At 36.3% G+C, this 16,105-nt stretch overlaps 1 protein-coding gene across 1 annotated transcript; it reads left to right on the top strand.

The window, feature by feature from the left end:
* Positions 1-7,654: 7,654 nt before the first annotated feature.
* Positions 7,655-8,196, top strand: LOC146886404 (uncharacterized). Its single transcript, XM_085673427.1, has 2 exons — positions 7,655-7,768; positions 7,810-8,196. Exons 1-2 carry the CDS (start codon positions 7,655-7,657, stop codon positions 8,194-8,196), a joined length of 501 nt encoding a protein of 166 aa, XP_085529553.1.
* Positions 8,197-16,105: the final 7,909 nt, after the last annotated feature.

The following is a 16,105-nucleotide window of genomic DNA, read 5'->3' on the forward strand; positions in this document are numbered from 1 at the left end:
AAATTCATATATAGGTTCATACAATCTTCCACCAATTAAGAAATTATAGATAATCACACAACATACCAATCCAACACACATCGTAGAAACCAACACCAAATGTCCCAACATCACTAGAACACCAAAAACCCAAGAGAACTGAGCAAGCCAGTTCGTATCGCCTGACGAAAAGCACCTAGCCCTAGGCAGTGCATGGAAGAAAACCCAGAAATGGGTTCTGGAGGCATGAGTCGCTTGGCGAACCTTCAACGCCGCCAGGCGGTTTCTGGAAATTTCCAGAAATGCGACATAATTCAACGCAACTCCAAGATACACAACCCATTCATCCATAATAGCACAAAATCATATAAATGGCATACAACACACAGTATTAAACTCCCCTAACCTGGTTTCCTTTACTTGAAGCTTTGAGTATCCCTTGGTTCTCCCTTTCTTCACCAATAACCTTCCTTGGCTTCTCTCAATTCAGTCTCAATGATTCACTCACACTCTCAATCCCTACTGATTTTCGCACTCCTCTGCCTATCTAACAATGACAACTGCAGACACCTTTCTTACCTCCCTCAATTTGCTTTTTAATGGTGTTTTAATGGTGGGTTAAAGTCCTAAAACGAAAATGTCTTATTAATGGTGTTAATTATCATTCAAGCACTCTTAATAGATTGTTTTCCAGCCACCCTTGGCTGCTAGATCTGCTAGGGTTTTCTTTAACCCTTCAACTTCAAGCCAAAACTAAAAAAAATTAGCAAAAGTAAAGTTTAATTTGGGATCTCCAAGGCTTGAACCCACAACCATGCCAATGCCAAGTGAATGCTCACCCATTCAACCAAATCATGTTTCATGCTAACTAATATGATTCAATTATTATAATATCTCACCACATGATCTACATATATTAAAATAATACTAATTAAATAACACACAATTGGCATGCATAGGACTTGAACCCAAGCCCTCTCACACAATCAAATTACTCTCAACCAATTGAGCTAGTACATTTCCACGACATAACATCCCGTATTTAATGCCTTAATGGCTTCTACTACCCGTATTTATTAAATAGTTATTTAATTAATTATATAAATCTCTCGAGTCTTACACCCCCTCCTTCTTGGCTAAAATCACCATTTCAAAACTAACATCAAGAAGGTGGGAAAAACTCTTCATTCCTAGAGTGCCATGTGGCTCCTAACAAGGTGGAAAAATACTCTCCATTCCTAGAGTGTCATGTGGCCACTCAAGAAGGTGGAAATATACTCTTTGTTCCTAGAATGCCATGTGGCCACTCAAGAAGATGGAAAAATATTCTCCATTCCTAGAGTGTCATGTGGCTTGATCACGCCTTCCTTGTTCACCTAGATGCAAATCGGCCTACACTTTTGTAATTGGGCCTAATGGATCCAATTTGAAAAGCTAGGTGAATTATGATCCAAAACTACTTCTAGAAATTTATTTGAAAGCATGGCTTAAATAGTTGGCCCAATTGAAAACTATCTAAAACTCGTTCATCATATTTTGACCTCTTCCTTGGTCCATGAAGAATAAGTATTTGTAGTCCTTTAGGTCCATTGTGGTCTTGAAGCTCTTAGGCCCATGAGAGAAGCATAATGATTAGCTTTTGATTAGGCTTAGGGTTAAGCCCAAGTCATCATTTCATCCTTCTTGAAGAGGATTTGTCTTCAAATCTGGAGGGTGAATATCATCTTCAACACCACATGATCCTTTGGATGCCAACTACTTCTTTAATTTTGATCATGGTGTTTCTTTCTGCCTCTTGGGTCAAATATCACCTTGCAAGAAACACGAAACAAAGAAAGCATTTGTATTAACATATGGAAAAAGGATAACTCAAACAAGATGTGGCTCCAAAGACTTATACACCGCATATCAATTTATGACAAGGGTGTTCGTAAGTAGGAGCATTCTTATGGGTTGCAATGATGGCCTTCTGTTGTTTCAAAATAATCTTGAAAGGATTTTCAACACAAGGTGTATGGAAACTATTAAAGACTATAAAAGAGTTTATTGTAGAATACTCAAGCTTCTTTTATCTATTAAAGACTATAAGAAATTTTTGTCTTTTCTTACTCTTTATCTTCATTCCTCTTAATTTTCATTTGTACTTGACCCTCAACCACTTGAGATGAAAAAAAAGGATGAAGTACAAAGTTATTTTCCTTGTATAGGATGGTTATTATTTTAAAAACAATTGGTTGATGATGTAGGTGAAGATGACGAAGGATCACTAGAGGCATTAATTGAGGAGTGTTGTGACATGTGATAGTGAGATGAGTTGGAAACAAAATGTAGCAGAAATGAAGAAAATATGTATAAACCATTGAATCCTAGATAGCCCATGAGAAGAACAAAGTTGTCAACCTGTGACTTGACAGAATAAATAGAGGGGTAAAACTCAAAATAATTATCACTAGCAAAATTGCTAACACTAACCAAGTTTTTATTAATAAAAGGAACATCTAACAATTTTTAAGATAAAGTGGGACATGGGGATTTGGGCCAGATGAAAACTTTGCAAAATTAGAGAGATGTACATGTAAACCTTGTCCATTCCGTAGAAACACATTGGCATCTGTTTGAGTAGGAACAATTTCCATCAAATTTTGAGGATCAATTGTAATATGATGTAAAGCGCTATAGTCAATCAACTAGTTTTGAGACTATTGAAAAAGGGTAGAACTATTGGCCTAAATTGGAGTTGAAGTGTGCCCTACTACTGTTAGATGAAATTGTGGTTGGCCATAATGTGGTGGTGGACGTGATTGAAACTGAGCATGAGAAGGTCTAGGTTGATGAAAATATGGAGCAAGATTGGGTATCAAAGGAGAGTTATAAGAAATACCAGTGTAGTTGGGATAAAATAGATGATAGCAATGGGCCACAATATGCCCAAACCTATTATAGACTTCACATTGAAGAGAGCCACGACCAAAATAGCCATTATGACGCCCCCGATTACCACGATCACGATAATTATATCCTCCGCAAGCAAAGTGATTGTTATAGGATGCATAATGAGTGGGAGCTACTTGATCGTTCGGACTAGAAGATGTTTGTGAATTGGCCTGAATGAAATTAAGAGAAAAATTATCTCTAGTCTGCTTGAACCTCTCGATTCAAGCCTATTAAGCAACAAGTAAAGACTCGATTTTGACAAAAGAAATAAGTTCAGGCTTGCTATTGAGCAAAGAGATGAAGGATTCATATTCAGCAGGGAGACCTTTACTGAGAATGTCGAGTTGTTCAGTGTCAAAGACAGGATCACCAACCGATTGAAAAGAATGAACTATCGTTTGAAAACGGAGTAAGAAGTCAGTAACGAAATGATCCCTTTTCTTCATGTTGCAAAGTTTAGTACGCAATTGTCGTGCCAGGCTTTGGTTTGAGTGTGAAAATGCGAGTGAATCTTGTCCCAAGTCTAAAAAGAATGCTTGCACCCAAGGACACACGGAAGAAACAAAGCAGATGGAGAGGATTGCAACCATGAGAGAAGAAGTTGGTCTTGTTTTTCCCATAGAGTATGATTGAGATTCTCTTTCCCTAGGTCACAATCAAAAAGTGAGGTGTATTGAGGAGGAATATTAGGATTCACCATGATACAAAGTAAGCAAACAGTTCCAAAGAGGGAGTAGTTGAGGGATTAGGAACGTCAACCATGAAAAATTATTTCCAGGCTTTGTATACCATGTTAGAAACAAAGAAATATAGTATATGCTAAATATTTGATATATTTCTTGATGTGAATAGGAAGCCCAATACAATATTATATAGAGCCTAGGTGGTGAGTCAATACCACTAATAACAGACTCCTAACAAACTATTTCTAGAATTTGCATATTGTTATACATATGATAAAAGATATAATAAAGGGAAAAACTATAATGTAAATATATTCTAACACTATGCTATGATTAATTCTTCTGTTACATACTTCATTGTAATAACAGTGACCTTTTTGTGATTTTTGTGTGTGCATGTAGTTAGTAGAACGATGGGAAGCTGTTATTAAAGAACTACAAGTAGGGACTACACGTGTGTGCTATATAAAAACGGTTTATGACAATGATTTTAACTATGATATCAAACTTTTTAGTGACTACATTACATAAATAATCACGACGAAATTAGTTTTATTTGTCTTGTAATGAATCCAGAACTACAATTAAAATGATTGGTATTCCATGTTTATCAACATTTCAAAAGATTTCTTGACTGTTTTAGAAATTAGAAATTGCATACTATTATTGTGATGCATCTAAGAGTAACAAATATAACTTGAAATTAAAAATTTGTTTACTTTATTTTCTTCTACATATATTTATTTATTTTCTTTTTTTTCTAGTTGTATTTTGTTAAAAATCTCTATCTTTTTTTTTTATTTTAGAAAATTTGTAATTTTGGTAACTGTTACAACCCTTACTATATAATGTTGAATTCATGTTTTAAAAAACTTAGTTATTTTCCCGACACTTATAACCTCCACTGAACACTACATGAAATATTTTTAAAAATAATTTAGAGGTGGTTAAACCACCACTAAGTATTGAGTAATTAAAAAAGAAAAAAGTTATGGTTTTCTTGGAGGTTGTAATTGTCCTTAAATTTTGTATTTTAATTTTTTTAAATTAATTTATAAGAAATTATCACCGACTCTAATAATTTTAATGGTGATTATTTTAGTAGTTATATTCAATTCATGCTATGATACTTGTGTGACGTCAAATTCTATGTCAGTGAGTTAACGGATGAAAATTAAAATAATGACAGTTAAAGCTACCACTAAACAATCGACTTAACTTACACTAAAAATCATTTTTCTATAATGTAAAATAGTCACTTTGTAATGTATTATTTTTAATTTATACTCTTGATCGTGTAATCAAAATATTTTTACAAATCAGAAAATATATTTTAAAATATATATTTTAAAACACTATTAGAATTTTTGATATTATATGGAATTTTTCTTGCCAATTTGTTAAAAAAAATTGCAAGAAAGTATGGTTTTTTTGCTATCTTTTGTAAGAATTTTAATTGGTAGGTAATTCCTGTAAGGCTCACTTATATTCTGACCTCTATTTTAAGGGTTGCCCCAACCTAATGGGCCTAAAGGTTGGCCCATAAAGTGTACAAGGCCCCTAGGGCAGTCAAACCCCTTCCACTTTGTTTATTCTTACAAAACAACTTACTCTCATTTCTTCTCTACAGAACCTCTGCTAGGGTTTGGATCTTCGCCACCTTCGAGCTAGTTCAATCTCGTTCTTTGAGTCACGTAAGTTGCTCCTTAGTTCATATTAGTGCTTCTCCAGCTACATTTTCGTAATCCCAGTTAGGGTTTCGTAGTAACCTTGTTCCTGTTCTGTTCCACCATTCGCTTCTAGCTTTTTGGTCTGTCCGTAGGACTGTGGTGCTCGCTGTTGCGAATCAAAGTTTCTGCTAGCTCTTTCCAGGTAAGGGGAAGTTAGGGTTTACTATTTTATTGTGTTTTCCTACCTGCTTTAGTTTTGTTTCGTGAGTTTGATGTTTGGTTGCCATTAAAATGGTTTGGGAGCTATTAAAAACATGGTTTGGTCTAATTAGATGCATGTGCCTGCACGAACAGTGGTGGGTTCTGGTTTTCTTGCCCAAGCGAGTGTGTCTCGCCTAGGCGAGATTAGCAGCAACTCGCCCAGGCTGCTTGCGCGAGCTCTCGCTCAGGCGACGAGCTCCTGTTTTGAGCGAGAGCCCATTCTCGAAGATAGATTTGCAATCGGGGCACCATCAGATACTGGTAAAGGCTGATGATGTACAAAAGATGGCCTTCAGGTCCCGGTATGGACACTACGAGTATGTGGTTATGTCTTTCGATGTGACTAATGCTCTGGTGGTGTTCATGGACTACATGAACAAAATTTTCAAACCGTTCCTAGATAAGTTTGTCGTAGTCTTCATATACGACATCCTTATCTATTCCAGAACTCAAGAGGAGCATGCCGAGCACTTGAGACTAGTGCTTGGTGTCTTGAGTGAGAAATAGTTGTATGCCAAACTGTCCAAGTAAGAGTTCTGGATGGACGAAGTAAAAATCTTGGGCCATGTGATATCGGCATAAGGCATTGCAGTGGATCCATCAAAGGTTGAGGCAGTGGTAAAGTGGGAAAGTCCCAAGTCAGCGACAGAGATAAGAACTTTGTGGGTTTAACCGGCTACTATAGGAGGTTTATAGAAGGATTCTCCAAAATAGTGGTGCCTCTAACACAGTTTACGCGGAAGGATTAACCTTTCACTTGGACAAACAAGTGTGAGGAGAGTTTCCAACAGCTTAAGCGGAGGTTGACGAGTGCTCCAATCCTAGTGATTCCTGATGTTGGAAAACCCTTTGAGGCTTATTGTGATGCCTCTCATCTAGGGTTGGGCTATGTGTTGATGCAGGAGAAGAAGGCAGTGGCATATGCTTCGAGGCAACTCAAGGTGCATGAGAGAAACTATCCCACTCATGACCTGGAGTTAGCAGCAATCGTGTTTACCTTGAAGATCTAGAGGCATTATCTTTATGGTGCGCAGTTTCGTGTGTTCAACAGCCACAAAAGTCTTAAGTATCTGTTTGATCAAAAGGAGTTGAACATGAGGCAGAGAAGGTGGATGGAATTCCTGAAGGATTATGATTTTGAGCTCTTGTACCATCCGGGGAAGGCAAACGTAGTGGCAGATGTTGTGAGTAGGAAGACTATACATACTGCACACCTCATGATAAGAAGGTGGAATTGTTGGAGAAATTCCGGGATATGAAGCTACAGGTGGAGCTGGGATCCGAGTTCATTAGGTGTAGTGCTCTGGCTATATCTAGTGACTTATTGGACTCAATCAGAGAGAGGCAGTTGTCGGATGCCAATTTGAACAAGGTGAGAGAACAGCTTGGGTTAGATGAAGTGAGGGAATTTGCTTTGGGAAGTGATGGCATATTGAGGTTCCAAGGCAGGGTGTGCATACTAGATGATGTTGAGGTGAAGAAATTGATCCTTGAAGAAGGGCATAAAAATCGTCTTAGCTTGCATCCTGGCATGACTAAGATGTATCAGGACCTCAAGAAACTTTCTGGTGGTAAGGGATGAAGAAGGATGTGGCACAATTCGTGTCTGCCTGTTTGACCTGTTAGAAGGCAAAGGTGGAACACTAGAGACCGAGTGGAATCCTACAGCCTCTAAAGATACTAGTGTGGAAATTGGATAGCATCTCGATGAATTTTGTGACCCATTTGCCACGAACGTTTAGAGGGCATGACACCATCTGGGTTATAGTAGATCGACTGACCAAGAGTGCTCATTTCTTGGCGATGAACTTGAGGATGTCTATGGCCAAGTTGGCCCAATTGTACATTAAGGAGATTGTGAGGGTGCATGGAGTACCTTCGAGCATAGTTTCAGACAGGGATCCACAATTCACTTCCCAGTTTGGGCAGACCCTACAAAGTGCTATGGGTAGTAAGCTAACTATGAGTTCAACCTATCATCCTCAAACTGATGGTCAGTCTAAAAGGACGATCCAGTCACTTAGGGACTTGTTGAGGACATGCGTGCTGGATCACTTAGGTGTTTGGGCTGAAGTGCTGCCTTTGATAGAGTTCACCTACAACAACAGTTTTCATGCAAGCATTGGCATGGCGCCATACGAGGCTTTTTATGGCAGGAAGTGTAGGACTCCCTTGTGTTGGTATCAGGATGGGGAGGCAGTGTTGGTCGGGCCAGAGTTATTGGAGTACACCACTGAGAGAGTGAGAATGGTGAGAGATATGATGCATGCCTCTCAAAGTAGGCAGAAGGCTTACGCAGACCGCAGGAGGAGCCCTTAGAATTCGCGGTTGAAGATCACGTATTATTGAGGGTGACCCGAACAACTGGTGTGGGAAGGGCTCTCCACTCAAGAAAGCTTTCTCCTATGTTTCTTGGCCCTTATCAGATTTTGAGGAGGATTAGGCCAGTGGCTTCTGAGATTGCTTTGCCCCTTCAGTTGACAAATCTCCATCTGGTATTCCATGTATCACAATTGAGGAAGTATGTCTTTGACCTGTCTCATGTGTTGGAATTAGAGGATGTGCAGATCAGGGAGAATCTCACTATGGAGGTACTACTAGTGGTTTTAGAAGGTAGCGAGGTTGAGGGACGCCGAGGAAAAACAGTCAGCCTTGTCAAGGTCATCTAGGATCGGAGGACAGGTGACTCTACTTGGGAGTTGGAGGAGGATATGAGGAAATCACATCCACAACTTTTTGCCTGGTAAGCTTTTATTTTCGAGGTCAAAAATTTTTGTTGTTGGGGAAAATATAAGGCCGACTTATATTTTGACCTCTATTTTAAGGGCTGCCCCAACCTAATGGGCTTTAGGGTTGGCCCACAAAGTGTACAAGGCCCTAGGGCAGCCAAACCCCTTCCACTTTGTTCATTTTTGCAAACCAGCTCGTAACTTACTCTCCTTTCTTCTCCACAGAACCATTGTTAGGGTTTGGATCTTCGCCACCTTCGAGTTGTTCAGTCTCGTTCTCTGAGTCACGTAAGTTGCTCCTTAGCTCATATTAGTTCTTCTCTAGTTACATTTTCGTAATCCCAGTTAGGGTTTCGTAGTAACCTTGTTCCTATTCTGTTCCACCGTTCGTTTCCAACTTTTGGGTCTGTTCGTAGGACTGTGGTGCTCGCTGTTGCGAATCGAAGTTTCTGCTAGCTCTTTCTAGGTAAGGGGAAGTTAGGGTTTACTGTTTTATTACGTTTTCCCACCTGCTTTGGTTTTGTTTCGTGAGTTTGATGTTTGGTTGCCATTAAAATGGTTTGGGAGCTGTTAAAAACATGGTTTGGTCCGATTGGATGCATATGTCTGCGCGAATAGTGGCGGGTTCTAGTTTTCTTGCCTAAGCGAGTGTGTCTCGCCTAAGCGAGATTAGCAGCAACTCGCCCAGCCTGCTTGTGCGAGCTGTCATTGAGGCGACGAGCTCCTGTGTTGAGAGAGAGCCCATCTCGCTCAGGTGAGGAGGTCTCGCCTAAGCGAGAGGGCGCGATAGTGCCACTGTTCTTGATTTGAGCCCTCACATAGGCGAAGGGAGCTCGCCTGAGCGAGGGAAACCTCTCGCTTGAGTGAGGCCCTTTTGTTTAAGCGAGGGGTATGTTTGCTCTTTGATTGTTTTTGGATATTGATCATATGTTTGGATTGTTTCACTAACACAAAAAAGACCTATAACATCACCCATATAGCGTCTGGCCAGAAAAAGTCCCACGTTAAAAATGACCGGTGACATTTTTGTAAATTATTTGACTTTTTTAACGTCTGTCCATTCCAACACAGACGTAATTTAACATCTGACCCACAGTACCCCGACGTTATGTAAAAATTAACGTCTGAGCTCTCTGCCTCCGACTTAATTTAACGTCTGACCCACTTTGCTCCGACTTAATTTATTGTCTGACCCCCTTTGTATCGACATTAAGTAACGTCTAACCACGCAGCCCCAACGTCAATTTTTGGGTTTTCTCTGCGTGAAACGTAGAAACCCTAACTATTTCGTCGCGCCACCAATTTTTCGTGAAGCTTCTCCGTCGGCGACCACCATTCCAAGCTCCTCCAGGTAATTTTCAAACGTTTTTCATCACCAAACTTGTTGGGATTTGATTATGGATTGATTTTAGGCGTTTTGAACTGATTATTTTCCATTTTCATCCCCATTTGCAATGTTTCGCGATCCTTCCCATCGGTGACCATTATTCTGACCTCCTCTAGGTGAGTTTCGAACAGTTTTCACCACCAAACTGGTTGGGATTTGATTGTGGATTGATTTAGGCGTTTTGAGATTATTTTGCTTGTTATCTCTTTTTCATTGTATGTATATAATTGCTTGTATTTTTTTATTTGCAATTATAATTTTTATCTTAGACTTTTTTTTAGTTTTTTTGGCCTATTTCTTTTTTTAATTGAATTTTTATAATATAATATTTGTAAAATTACGAAATAAAATTATATTTATTGTTATTTGTAAAATTGAACTAATTGTATTTGATTTTTTAATATTATTGTTGCATTAATTTTTATTTTATGTATGTATATTTATTATGGATTCATTTTGGACCAAGGTCGATCTTCCATTTACGGATTCATTGAACCTCAAACCATTCAACCTTCGGGAAACTCACGTGACCACATCAAACTTTATTTGCAAACATGGATGGTTGAGTCAAATAGAGAGATCTATTTTGCGCCATATATTGATGCGTATGTGTTTTTGCTAGTAATATTTTATGAAGTATTATTAATTATTTTTGCTAAGTACTTGTGATTGATGGTAGGTATCATTGGCCATTATGTGTCATCATTCCAAGACAATGCACGATTGTATGGTTTTATTTATGTCATAGGAAGATTCCACCTGCTTTGAAAAACATGTTACAAGAGTAAGTATTAATTTTTTTCAATCCTAACCTATGTATCTACTTAGTTATAAAAACTAACATATGTTTTATGTTTCCGAAATTTCATTAGAATTGTGAGTAAGCCTAGAGGCCAACAACATAAAATATTATATCCAAAGGTTAGAACTCTTTTAGTTTAAAGTTATTAATTTCTGTATGTCAACTTATGACTTTGATATGTATTTATTTTATTTGTAATGTTTAGTGTAACAAGTAAGAAGATTCATGGGAATTGTGTATATTAGTTTAGAATATATGTTGAAACTTAAGTGTTATTAGATATAACTGTAACTCCAGAATAGTGCTGAAATTATTACGAAACTATTCTGGGAATTTGCTGATTTTTAGGTGTGGGAATGTTATAAAAACAACCAAATTTAAAAAAAATAGAGAAATTTGACGTCTGGTGGTGCTCTGACAGACATTATTTAACGTCTGAGCTTACTATGGTCGACGTTATTTAACGTCTGTCAAAGCCCAACAGAAGTCAAATTGCTCTGTTTTTTAGCTCCATTTAGCGCAAAAATTCACGTTTGCTGCTTTTGGCCTTGACGTTGGATAACGTCGGACCCCTATTGCCCCGATGTTAAGTGACGTCTGTTCTATTTTTTGACGTTATTTTGACGTTACCCAGTACGATGTCGGTGTTTGGGCAGACGTCAAAGGTCGAAAATATCGGACGTTAAAAGGCATTTTTATGTTAGTGATTATGCCTTTTAAAGTATGAATTGAGTGACTTTGTGTGACTATGATAAATTATGGTTTGTGGCTTATAAGTTTAACATGATTTGAGTATGATGTATGTATGGAATGATTCATGGGTTAAAGATGGTGAATTGTGACATGGTTTTGGAATGGAAATTCATTGGAGGTTGGTTATAAATGTTGGCATGAGATTCATATGCATGGCCAGTACATATTGGATGGTTAAACATGAATTGTATGTGGTTACGACGTAATTTCCTTGAAATCTCTAGGTGAGATTTCAGGGTGGTGCCTTAGTTGGTCGGGACATAATTGCATGACCTTTGTTAGTGGGAGTTCATGGTGGTGCCCCATATATATAAATTAGTAAGGATTCAAAGTGAGGTTGCATCCTAATGCTCTAAGGAGTCAGTTAGTCTCACATAGAACGGACTGAATCTTGTGGTGAGAGTAGCAGAAGGCCTGAAACTCATTAAGGGCTAACCTTGTGTGGGGGGATTGAGACATTGTAACACTTAGCTCGGGGGTGAGCAGTTCAGGGGTGAGCAGAGAAATCCACCACAAGTGCAAGGATCCACTGAATCCGACTAAATTATACGTATCTGGATGAGTCGAGTTTGAGTCTTAGTGCATTGTTTGAGAAGTCATAACATGTTTGGATGACATATACTGCTTGGACTGTGAAATAGCATGTGACTGTATGATAGACTATTTTCTACTCTAGCTTACCCTATTGTTTGTTTGATTGTTATATGTGTGGTTCTTCTTCTTTTGCGATGATCATCAACTTGTTGATATGAGCAGATGCGAGAACTACCTGCGTTATCAGGGTGATGGAGGTTTCGCTGCTTAGTCGACTGGACTTGGGCTCTGCTCTCTATGTCTTTTGTTAGGGCTATGGCCTATGTATTATATTGATTAGTACTGTGTTTCTAGTTACATTAGACCTTGTACCCTATCTTGTATTGGCATCGTGGTGTGCCTCAAGATTTCCTTTTATAACTCTTGGATATCTTTAAGGAGTGAGTCTTTACTCCGTATCTTTGCTCGTATTATTATATTGTGTGACGTGTCATTTAAGTAAGTTTATTTATTAAATGGGACGTTACAATTCCTTTGTGAATAATTATTTCCTACAAAATTATATAATTCACAAGTATTTCCGACAAAATCTTTTGCAAAAAGTGTTTTGTACAAAATATTTTGCAAAAAAAGTTGGTAGGAATTTTTTTGCAATTTTTTTATAACAAAATTTGTAAGTATTTCCTATAAAAAAATTTAAAACAAAAATAACAAAAAATATGAGTTTTTTTAGTAGTGAAATGTACTCTTTGAATATATTTCAAAATGTATAACTTGAAATATATTTTTAAATTATTAGAAAAGAGGTGAAAAGATAATTTTTATCTTTTATTATATTTTTATTGAAGCATGAGTTAGAGTTTATAAGTTTTATGGGATGTGTACTTACACACATTAATTTTTTAAAGAGAGATAAAGAAATAAACAACTCTTTTTATCAAATAGAAAAATTGTGTACTTACACTCATTAATTTTTGTTATACGTACTTAACACTTAATAAAAGGTAATACTTCTAATTTTTTATTTAATTCTTATTAAATTATTTTATATTTTAAATAAAAATATAATTTTATTGGTGTTGATTAGATATAATCACTAATGCAAAAAATACATTTTATAGCACAATATTATAAAATGTTTTAATCTGGTATAGTAAGTCACTTTTTATTACAAAACTTTTCCTTTCCAAGTAAACTTTCAATACCAGTTTTAGAAACGGTATAAAAAAGTGACTATTTTTACTTGTCATGAAACCGATATAGAAAGTTGAAACTCATATGAACCAATATAAAAAATATTTTTTAACAGGTATAAAAAGCTTTCATGCACTAGTGAATCTATAACTGTATTTAGAAAAGATATATCTTTTTAGTATCTTTTTTATTTTTTTAAATTTACTTTCTGGATTAGTACTTTTTAAATTTAAATAATTATTTATACTAAAAACATATTTTTCAGTTTTATCATTTTAGTAATTACTTTTTGAATTCAAACAATTACTCGTTATAAAATAATTATTTACTCTTTTATCAATTTAGTAACTACTTTTTCAAATTTAAATAATTACTTATAATATTATTAACATAATATTAATTATATATTTTTTTTATTTCAATAACTAAAATTTATTTTAGGGTTAACTTTGTTTTTGTCCTTAAACTATTGAACGATTTTGGTTTTAGTCCCTCCTCCAAACTTTGATCTAATTAGATCCATGTCCTTTCAAAATTCCTAGAATTAATCCTTGTTAACTAACATTAGTTTTTTATTTGACATGGCAAATGGAGTGCTGGTCTCTATTTACTCTTCCTTTTCTTTCACATTAGAGCAGTGAAACAAAGGGGTTTTTTCTCCCTCATTCGGATCAGTCTCGCTAGCCAAGAGCTGGTTGTCGTGCCTTCATCTCCATTCGTCCAAAACCATTGTTGGCAACGTCTCGTGGTGGTTAGGCATTGTTAGCGCCATCGTCAACGTCATCACATATAGGGTTTCTCGCTCCATCTTCTTCCATTTGTGGCAACATCTCCTTCCTCCCATTTGTGTAATGGAAGCAACTCCAAAACCACCCCATTTCGCCTTGTCTCTTTGTTTCTAGTTAATGTTGTGAATGATTGTGGTTTGTTGTGCTATTTGATGAAGATAGGGGTGCTCTCTTTGTGTCAACAAACACCATCTCCTTTCATTTTCCAACACAAGAGAGAGTCTATTTAATGGCTCCTCTCCTTTTGTCAACTTTATAAAGAAATCTTCACTAAGATCATCACCTAAAAAGAGATACATTTACATATTCTCACATACAACTTTGTGTTCCATATCTGCATTAGAAGGTATCAATGTTGCCAAGTTCCATTTCGAACACCAAGAAGTTATTTCAAAAGACTATAAGGAACTTTTCAAGTCTTTATTCTCCCCAGGTTACCATAGGCTTCCCAAAACTTCTCTACCTCCATTGCCCCACATTTTTGTTCACATTTAATGGTCTTTCTCTGCTTCCATTTCCCAACATTTTATGCATAAAAAAAAACATAGAGACCAAAAAACAGATAGAGATGCATTAGCTATTTCTGAGTCCTATTGAAATGGCAGCCGAGGGAGCGGTGGCACTGACGTGTCCATTGTCGTGGATGTAGCAATGACGATGGTGAGGTGAGATCGATAAAGATGGAGGCACGACGACTAGTCACTACAATGTTTTTCGATTTGAAATAGAGAACGAAGATGGGAAAGAGTGGCGTTGGTGAAGCCGACAATGTTGCCGAAAACTTTGCACAATGCGACAATGACGAATAGTGGCGACGAGTTTGGGTCTATATGGATCATGAATGGAGGGTGGTAGTGATGGGTGCATGCTTAAGCAAGAAGAAGATGAAAGAGAAAATAAAAGGGCCTCACAAAGAAGAAGATGAAAAAGAAAAGAAAAAATATTTTTTAAATTAAATAATCTCACATGTCTAGGGATGTTAAAGGGGCGGTAGGGTACGGGTGGTAGCTCTCCCGTACCGTACTCACTGGATAAATATTTACCCCGTATCTGTACCTATATTCGCCGAGTATTCATTATGTGGATACCTGCATAATTTTTTAATATTCATGGATACAGATAATATGATACATGTACCTGCCCCGTTAACATACGAGTATAAAAAATACTCGTATCTGTTACCCGCGGGTATCCATTTACAATATCCATTTTCTACCCATTGCAAGTTTTATCTGTAGATACCAACGGCTACAAATTTTTTTTTGACATCCCTACACATGTTCCAAATGAAATACTAACTTGGATTACTCACATTGAAAAAAAAAAACTAACACCGTTAGTCAATGAGGACTAATTTTACGAATTTGGAAAGGACAAAGACCTAACTGGATCAAAGTTTGGAAGAGGGATTAAAACCAAAACTATTTAATAATTTAGGAACCTAAAACATAATTAACCCTTTATTTTATATATTGATATATCTATAATTATATACACCTTCAATTTCTTTTAGTTTTACTCTTTTAATTAACCATTCATAATTGTATTTGTTCTACACCAAATAACATAACTCTTTTTTATGCAAGTACTACAGATAGTGCAGAGGACATGACAGTTTAATCAAACAAAATATTCCAAGTTGTATAGTCAAACATGTATCAAATATGAGTTGCTTAATTATGAATATGTGCATATATTACGACAATAAAGTTGGAATATGTTGTCAACTTTAGTTATGTATCATAAATATAATGTCTTCGTAGTAACTTTTGAGCATTATATAAACCCTAAAGGAGGTGCAATAATTTTGTTAATAAAAGTTAAATTCAAATGATGTTTCATAATAATATATCAATGAAATACAACTGGAGTAAAATAGTAACATATTATATAAATAAAAAACTAAAGAATCTTTTCGGTAAACAATATAATAACGTAAAGAATGATTGTGTTAAATATTTGACAGTTGGAACCAATGTTTAACATTTATGTTTCAAGAATGTGGAACACAATTCACTAAAATTTGAGTGTAATATATTCATTTCTATTTTAGTTCAACTCAAAGTATCTTAAAATAGTATAACAGATTTTAAGAGTAATTAAAACACAAACATGTTCACATTTAGGAATGAATTAGAAGTAAGTGGTAAGAAATGAATAACTAAAAAGTTGTAGTTCATCTAAAAGTAAACACAAACAAGTGTCTTCAAATTTAATATAGACAAACACATGTCTTCATACACTCATTTTTCCTTTTAATATTTCTCTTTAGAAGTTTAAATGGAACATTGTCTTCTTCATGGAGCTGAGTGATACCTCCTTCATTGTTGATTCCCTCTTCGGTGGATTGTTTGCATCTTCATTGGTTGCATTAGCATTGGTTAGGCCAAG

This window comes from Vigna unguiculata, chromosome 5, assembly GCF_037176805.1.
Source record: "Vigna unguiculata cultivar grain cowpea cultivar isolate G323 ecotype 2 chromosome 5, ASM3717680v1, whole genome shotgun sequence".
Lineage (NCBI taxonomy): Eukaryota > Viridiplantae > Streptophyta > Magnoliopsida > Fabales > Fabaceae > Vigna > Vigna unguiculata.

Coding starts and splice junctions, on each gene's coding strand:
- LOC146886404 (XM_085673427.1), top strand. CDS start 7,655: ATGGCGCCATACGAGGCTTTTTATGGCAGGAAGTGTAGGACTCCCTTG. Junction 7,769..7,809: donor TGGAGTACACCACTGAGAGA/GTGAGAATGGTG, acceptor CTCTCAAAGTAG/GCAGAAGGCTTACGCAGACC.